At 32.5% G+C, this 8397-nt stretch overlaps 1 protein-coding gene across 2 annotated transcripts in view; it reads right to left on the reverse strand.

Moving 5' to 3' along the window:
- Nucleotides 1-2067: 2067 nt before the first annotated feature.
- Nucleotides 2068-8397, reverse strand: part of LOC106462033 (retinoic acid receptor RXR-alpha-A-like) — a 29844-nt gene continuing 23514 nt past the window's right edge. Inside the window, exon 8 of one of the 2 annotated variants that reach the window (XM_022389159.1) lies at nt 2068-5921. In XM_022389159.1, coding sequence (XP_022244867.1) covers nt 5671-5921 — 251 coding nt within the window. In that variant the 3' untranslated portion in view covers nt 2068-5670. The remainder of the gene's footprint in view (nt 5922-8397) is intronic. The other variant, XM_022389160.1, reaches the window with a different exon arrangement.

The following is an 8397-nucleotide window of genomic DNA, read 5'->3' on the forward strand; positions in this document are numbered from 1 at the left end:
CATTCAAGCAGTGTGCTGTTGCTAGTGGTAGGGCAAATAGGATTTTAGGTTGCACCTACAGAAATAATGAATACAAGTCTAAATAAATTATAATTCCATTGTATAGGTCAATGGTTAGGTCACATTTGTTGTATTGTATTCAGTCTTGGGCTCCTTACTTTGAGAAGAACATTAAATTGTTGGAAAGGGTTCTGAGGAGGGCTACTAGAATAGTGCCTGGGATGGAGAGGTTTGTCATATGAAGAGAGAATGAAATCTCTCAAATTGTTTTCTCTTTAAAAGGAAGATTTAGAGGGGATCTGACTGAGATGTTCAAGCTTGTAAAGGAAATTAATAGTGTTGATGCATCATCTTTTTTTTTCATACTTAACAGTGAGAATAGCCGGACTAGAGAACACAGAAATAAATTTTGTCAGGAAAGAAGTTATCTTCACCTAAGGCAGTTCTATTTTTCTAACAGAGTTGTTAGTCTTTGGAATGGGTTGCCTTCAGATGTCTTGGAGGCAGTCAATTTAAGTGAGTTTAAAAAAAAAGCTTGATAACTATATGAATGATAAGGGCTGGTTTTGAGTTTGTTTTTTTCCAATAGTTTTAGTTTAGTTTACAGGATGGGACAGCCTAGATAGACCAATAGGTCCCTTGTTGTCCCTAAACATTATATTATGTTAAAATGTTTCTATTGAATAGTAGGAAAGTGAATTGATTCATCAAGCTAAGACAAAAATAAAAAGCAAAGTTAGCTTGAGTTAAGCCACCATTCTCTTAGGGCTAAAATACAAAATTTAAATTAAAGACATTATTGTTGAAAACAAAATAAAGACACTTATGCAAGAATGTGAACATAGAATACAGTTGATTTTTTTTTTTCTGGGCCTCTTTAGGATAAGGGTTCTTGGGCTCAGGTGCAACAGATAATGTGGCTATGCTTGTACTAATACTTAAATAGATAAAAGTGGTGTAATCAAACATCATTTGTTTCTTGGAAACTTCCTCAATATGAAATACCTATCACAATTTGATTATATATATTTTTTTGTGTTAACACATGATTAAATAAAAATGTTTGATAGATGTAAACAGCAACATGTACAAGCAGACCTAACATATTTTAATACCTAATTAGATTTTTAAAACTTTATTTTGGTTGTGAGAAAGTTCATAACAAATACAATAAATTCATCTTGGCAGTAGAGAGAAAACAAATGGAATGTAGTTTGAGCTTAGAGTTATAATTATACCATTTATATTGTGAAATACAGACAATACATAACAATTGTGTTATATCACCAAAGTTGTAGGAGGAAAATTAAAAGTGGGGGCCCAAGGTTTATTTGACCAACAAAGTGAAGGAATATGTACCATAGACACACCCATTACATCTGGAAGCTCTTGGGTTCTGGATTAAATTTTTTGCATTCTCCTGCTTTTCTCGAGAGTAATCTTCCTAATTTTGATGCATTTTTACTGGGACAGGTTGAAAAGTGAGGGGGGCTGGCTCCCCTTCCTACACCATTGGTGTCACAATATCCCATACTAATACAAACATGATACACAGAAAAACATATTTACTTAATTAACTACTTAAAAGTTTAAACATTATAAAATATAGATGATTTTCAAAGAAACATGGGGCGTAGCCAGTTATTAAGTGTCAGTTTATTCAATATCATCAGGTAATATCAAATATTTTACTGAAATGCCACAGCACATTTACAGTAATTAGTTTTTTTCTGTTATACATGTTCATATCCAATTTTATAAAAAGCTACTGAAGTACATATATGTGGTTTATCGTAAATACAGCAGCTTGTAGTTTGACATATAAACATATATATTATAAGGCTATGATGTATGTGGTAATAACAAATTCTTGCAAGTACTGCCAATCTTAAAATATTCAATATTTCAAAGTACTTTTCAAAAACATTAAGCAGTAAAGTTCTCCTTACTTACATCTAAAAGTTACAAAATATTGCTTTGTATAAAAAAAAAACATTTGATTAATTTCACACTTAATTTCATTTAGCAGAAAGGCTTTTTTATATATTTGTAGTACAAATCCATTACTTGCTCCTCCTGATATAGAAAAATGCTCTGATAAAACACTTTAGTTGTTGGGGCATGGGGCATTATGCTTGACAAAATGTCACTTCAGCACTCTCCATGCGGTATGTTAAACATATAATATGGCTCGACAATATGGTTTCTTGAAAACCCTATGAAGGAACATAATCTTAGAAATATTTTATACAGGTAATTTGAAAACATTTCAAGTACACATTAGTCTATGTCAGGGGTGCACAACACAATATTTTGTTGGGCCAACTTGGAATGTGATTGAGACTTGGTGGGCCATTTTGAGCCCTTTGTATTTCTACCAAATTTAAATACTTAACAATATTTCTATTAAATTGTGATGCAGAAACTTTTATTTAAATTTGATAACATATAAAAATGGGTGTTTTTAATAATTCTATAAATACGAAAAAAAAAAAAAACACTGACCACGTCATGAGATGTGAACAAACAAATTGCATTAAATTTATTATTTTATGAAACTGTATTCCACTTAAACAGTATTCTGTAATGCCATAGAGAAATGGCGATTAAAATTAATGAATGCAATTGGTAACGCTCTCTGGGAGTTAAAAATATTTCCATCAAATTAAAAAAAACAAAAAACTTACAACTTTGCACACTATAATTTTGTGTCATGGGTTGTATAAAATAAGCTGGTAGACCAAATTTGGCCTGTGGGCCGTATGTTGTGCACCTCTGAGTCTATGTTATGCTTGTTAGTTTATTATGACTCACTTTAATACTAACAACTCTTCGCAAATACTTTAATAAACCTACTAAGTTGCTTATTTCTATTTATGCAGAATAATCACATATAACAAATATCACACTGAATGGCACTTCAAGATTGAAATATATAAAAAATAGTGATTTCTAAAAATTATGTTTTAAAACACCATAATATATTTTTTGTTCAATTTAAAACCATGGATAATATATTTTTTCCCTTTCCTTTATTTACCAATCATCTCAAACTTTTGATTTGCAAATAAAAAAAGCAACAATACAGAAACTATATTTAAACATCTTCCAATCAAAAAACATTTAGTACTTATATGATATTCTGGCTATGCCCCCGAAATATATAGCATAAGTATTTAAAAATAACATGTAACTAAAATATATCTGACATAGTAACAAAAACCTAGGAATTTCATGCACAGATAATTACATACAAAAAGAGAAGTTTTTGTGTAAAACAATTTGACTAGTATTCAATAAGAGCATGTTTCTTGTACTCTATGCAACCAATAGCAGTACCTTCTTAATGTACATAAGCCAAAAATAACTATTATTATAACAAAAATACAGCATCCTCACAAAGGAAGAATGTATTCCATTACATAACACAGATATTTTAAACTCTTTCACGGCCATGGCCACATATATATATATATATCATCCCCCCCATAGTACTGCCATGGCCACATGCATGAGTTGTACTATATAACCTTTGCTTTGGCCATAAAAAATGTGACATTAATCACATGTGGGCTTGGTGTTTTGTACACCATGAAGAAAGGGTATAATTTATCTTCAAAATTCTCTAAGTTTACCAGTTTCAAATATGTAATGAAAGATTAAAAGATGTGTCTATTTATATTTATCTAGAAATGTGGCAGTGAGGAAGTTTAGGGAAATCATCAAATTCTGGGAGACAACATTCAGTGCTTGAAAATAAGTGAAATTATGAGCTGATAATGGCTTCAGTTTTCTTGTTTAGGCTGAAGAAGTCAGAATAGATTACTTTTGTGTATCACTTAAATGTAAAATTAAATTTAAAGAAAATCCTAGGTGCTACAATCAGTGCTAACAAACTTGGAACTATCAATCAAAATTAAAGAATTCATAAATTATGTGCCTGTCTTAGAGTAATGAACCTTTTGTTACCTGCCAAGACATTATATGATCACAGAAACATTGATAAAAGACAACAATACAGATACATCATTAAAAAGAAAGTGTTAAATAATGTAAAGATTAAGAGTGAGAATAGCTCATTAGTTTATCTCTTATACACTATAAACAATAATTCTATTCTAGTTATAAGTTATAATACAATCTTCAAAAGAATAAAAACATACAAGTTACCTTCAAAAATACAAAGCATTAAAAAACAAACAAAAAATGGATTATATATATTTAGCCAAACACAGATCTCCAAACTATATAATCTTTAGAAAAAATAGTGATATATTACCAAGTCAACTTGTACTCTTGGTTTTCTTTTTTACACGCATACATTACAGGTTTTCAGGAATAAAAGTCATCTGGTTGGATATCTACAGTGTTAAGTTTCAAATTATAATAGTGTGCTTTAGCTATTACTTTGTATATAAGCTGATAAGACATGACCCTTTCCACACTAAAAAGTGTGAAGAAACATTATAATAATAGACTACTATTACTTTTTAACACGTATTCTTAGATATCCCAATACAGGTGCCTATGAAAGAAAAAAAGTGTGTAAAAACATTTAAGATAACTTTTTTTAATTGCAAGTTACTGCCAAATGTAATCAGAACAGAGGAGTTCCATGTCCATTATAAGTGATATTTCTACCTTGAGATATGGTACACTATATAAAAAGTCAAAGTTGTCAAAGCTTGAATGGGCAAACACTATTGATACCTTCTTCATATTGGCTCATTTAACAGTCACAATTTTAACTTTTGTGTTTTATCATACTTCTTATTCTAAAACTACTGACATTTATCAAAGCCAAGTAATTTCATTTAACAAAATAATAAAAAATGATTGAAGCAGAGGTAATTAATCCCTTCCTAACACTACTTTCCTTTTAATCTTGAATTCTTTATGATAAGGTTTAATATAAATATAATGTTTTATAGAAAAACAATTTTTTTACATCAAATATAATTTAGTTTTCTTTAACTGTGATTGTCTTTAACAACCTAAAATTCTAACTTCTTACATTTCTAAAAAACAGAGAAAAAATAAATTAAAACCTTTTTACAACAACTGTTCTCTAGTAAAGAAAGGACTTACTGATTATTTAACCCACTGACTGCCGAGTCGCTGTACAGGGTACCGGCAGTTGAATGTGAGTGTATGGCTTGCAAACATTCCACTTGCATTTAGAGCAGCTGCAGTCAATGGGTTAAGTGTACTGGAAATCAGCATGCAAAAGTTACAAAAAATGTTTCAAATTGAACTATTTTGTACCACACTTAAGCCAGTAATTATGTTATACATGCCAAATATTTAAAAGTACAGCACTTGCTTAAATGTGGTCATTGTAATCTTCAAACTGCAAGCTAAAATATACTGTATATTTCTGTTATTATATCTGGTTTGCTACAGTGATAAAGGATAAAACAGTAACTATTTTAACCTACATTATCTGGTTTAATACTACTCTCGTAACACATCTACAAAATAAAGGTACAAACAAATCCTTTCGCACTTGCACTTCTGTGAAAATGAACTTTATCATATCTCCTACCACTAAAAGCCTGTATACATGCTCCAAACACTTGATGACAAAGAATTTAGTAAGAAAACTTGTGTGTTGAAGGAAAAGAGGAACAAATGCTTGAAAAACACCTAAACATATTATACAAGTAACAATCATGGGTTAGAGGGTACTTCCAACATCGACATCAAAAAATCGTCAATAGGTGTGTTGTTAATTAGCCTGAAGAAGAATAGATGTTCCAGACAGGTGAGGCCTATGCTCCGGAGAGCTGGAAGACGCAGAAGCAACTTGGCAAAACGACCTGGTTGCTCTGGGTAGTTTTGTTTACAGTATTCTTCCAAGGCTGCATACACTTTTTCTCGGAGAGTTTCAACATATGAGGTCATTGTTAAACCTTTCACATCTGTTGTAGAAACAGAAAACAGACAGTTTTTGTCTACATCACTTGGTTATTTGACATTTTATGCACTATAAATGAAAAAAACTAAAAAAAATTAATAAAAGCCTATACAAATTTATCACTAATGGCTTTTATTTTTTTTCCACCAGTAAAACTCTTGTGGATGATCTTGGAAAGTTTTGACAACTCAATATTTAAAGATCTCAAAGTATTTTTCAAAATGTACTACACAATTTCAAAAATGAACTTGTTTAAATAAAGATTTTGTATATAACAACTCTCGGATTATGTTCAACTATTTTTTAAGGTACTTTATTTATATAACGTAATTTCAGCAAAAAAAAACAAAAACATATGTGGCAAAAACTTTGATAAATTTATTCTTATAGCATTTTTTTAGTATTTTTCAGATTTCTCTCACTCCTTGATATTAAATATTTATCACTTATTTTATTTAATGCTCTACATTTTCCAAAGTCCCTGGCACTTTGATCTGTTCAACAGTATATGGTAGTGAAATTAGTTATTTTGAAGGCTCACATTAATGAAAAAAAGTAAATGAGACAGGTATGAGCTACTAAATCCTTTATAACAACTTCACTTGTACCTTTAAGTAAAGATTCCAGTGTGTGTATAAAATAGTTATGTTTTGTAAATATCACATAAAATTTTAGCAAAATATACAAATGTTTATAATAAAATATGTTCATATGGTATGAAATTATGATAATGTTTCTAAAAAAACAAAAAACAGAATCATCATCAAATTTTTCATTCAATGAACATCTTTGCAAAGATACTGGTGGACAATACAGTATTATAATAATAGTTAAACAAATCATCAGTCTTTTTTTTTACTTTTCTCATGTCTGTTTGGTCATTAGAGAAAATACTGGAAGACCTTTCTCTTCTTTTACTAATTAAGAAACAACAATAAATAACTTTAGATAGTTAAAAACATTGGTTAAAACTAAACTATATTTATCAATGGCATAAAATAAACATAATTCGATCACTGACATACAAACTATACTTTATATAAAACTCTTGGCACTCTGGCAGTAAGGTTGGTTGGTTGGTTGGTGTTTTATGGCGCAAAGCAGCAAGGCTATCTGCACCAAACAACCGGTAAAAACAAAGAAAGTAAAATGTAAAAATACAGCGAGTTAAAACCAATATATGCCGATAAAAGATTTATACAGAATTAAAAATACCTATAGTGTGTAAAAAATTAAAAATACAACCTAATCGGACAGTGTTACCATTACCAACGACACTGTCCAGCGTCAGGGGTAAACTTTTAGATAAAATCTGTCTAAAATGATGCTGCCGCTCATGGTCGTAACGACGGCATGACAGTAAAATGTGGGCTATTGTGACTTGAGTGTCACAATAGATACACATCAGTGGGTCAATACCCGATAAAAGAAAACGATGGGTTAAAAAACTATGACCAATGCGTAGCCTTGCCAGGACTACTACTTCCTTCCGATCCTTACGGAAGCAAGACGGCCAAAGACCAACAGAAGGTTTGATCTGGAAAAGCTTATTATGGCGTTACTCACTCCAAGTCGACTGCCAACTGGCACGATGCCGCGCCTTAAAGACAGGACCATAGTCCATGTATGGGACAGGCACGGCCATGATGGCACCAGAGCAGATGGACTTAGCTGCGGTGTCAGTGAGCTCGTTCCCGTGAATACCGACATGGCCAGGGATCCAGAAAAACTGGATGGAAATAGAAGATAGCGAAAAGTGGGCCAATCGGTGTTGAATATCGACGACAACAGGGTGAGAACTAACGTTAAGCGATTCCAGGGCCAGTAGAGAGATAAGAGAATCAGTGTAAATGGTACAATTACTGTACTGCATAGCTTCTACATGATCCAGGGCAAGAGAAATAGCATATAACTCGGCAATGAACACAGAAACTGTAGAGGGAATCCTGCGAGCAACTACCAGACCACAGCAAACCATAGCAGAACCTACAGAGTCACCTGATTTCAAACCATCCGTGTAAATGGGAAGAGAGGAATGGTTCGAAAGAAGTTCAGCAAAAAGAAGACGGTACTTCCAATTGGGAGTATCCGCCTTCCCCAGATGACTCAAGGAAAGGTCACACAATGGGATGGTAATAAGCCATGGTGGAATGAGCTGATCATTGGGGACAGCAATGTCATCCAATGCCAGACCCAATTCAGCCAGTAATGCCCGGAAACGAAGGCCAAATGGAGGAATAGCAGACCGTCTGTTCTGAAAGAGCATTGCCCACCGAGGAAGAAAAACACAATCACAGGTGGGATGCTATGGTAAGGATCGAAGCTTAGTTGCATATTGTAAAGAAAGTTGCAAACGACGGAAGTGAAGAGAAGGTTCGTGGGACTCAGTGTTCAAACTCTGGACTGGAGAAGTGCGAAAAGCATCGGTGCAGAGCAGAAGCCCCAGATGGTAAATGGGGTCCAGCAACTTCAGGGCCGAG

Source organism: Limulus polyphemus, unplaced genomic scaffold (assembly GCF_000517525.1).
Source record: "Limulus polyphemus unplaced genomic scaffold, Limulus_polyphemus-2.1.2 Scaffold1078, whole genome shotgun sequence".
In the NCBI taxonomy this organism is placed as follows: Eukaryota; Metazoa; Arthropoda; class Merostomata; order Xiphosura; family Limulidae; genus Limulus; species Limulus polyphemus.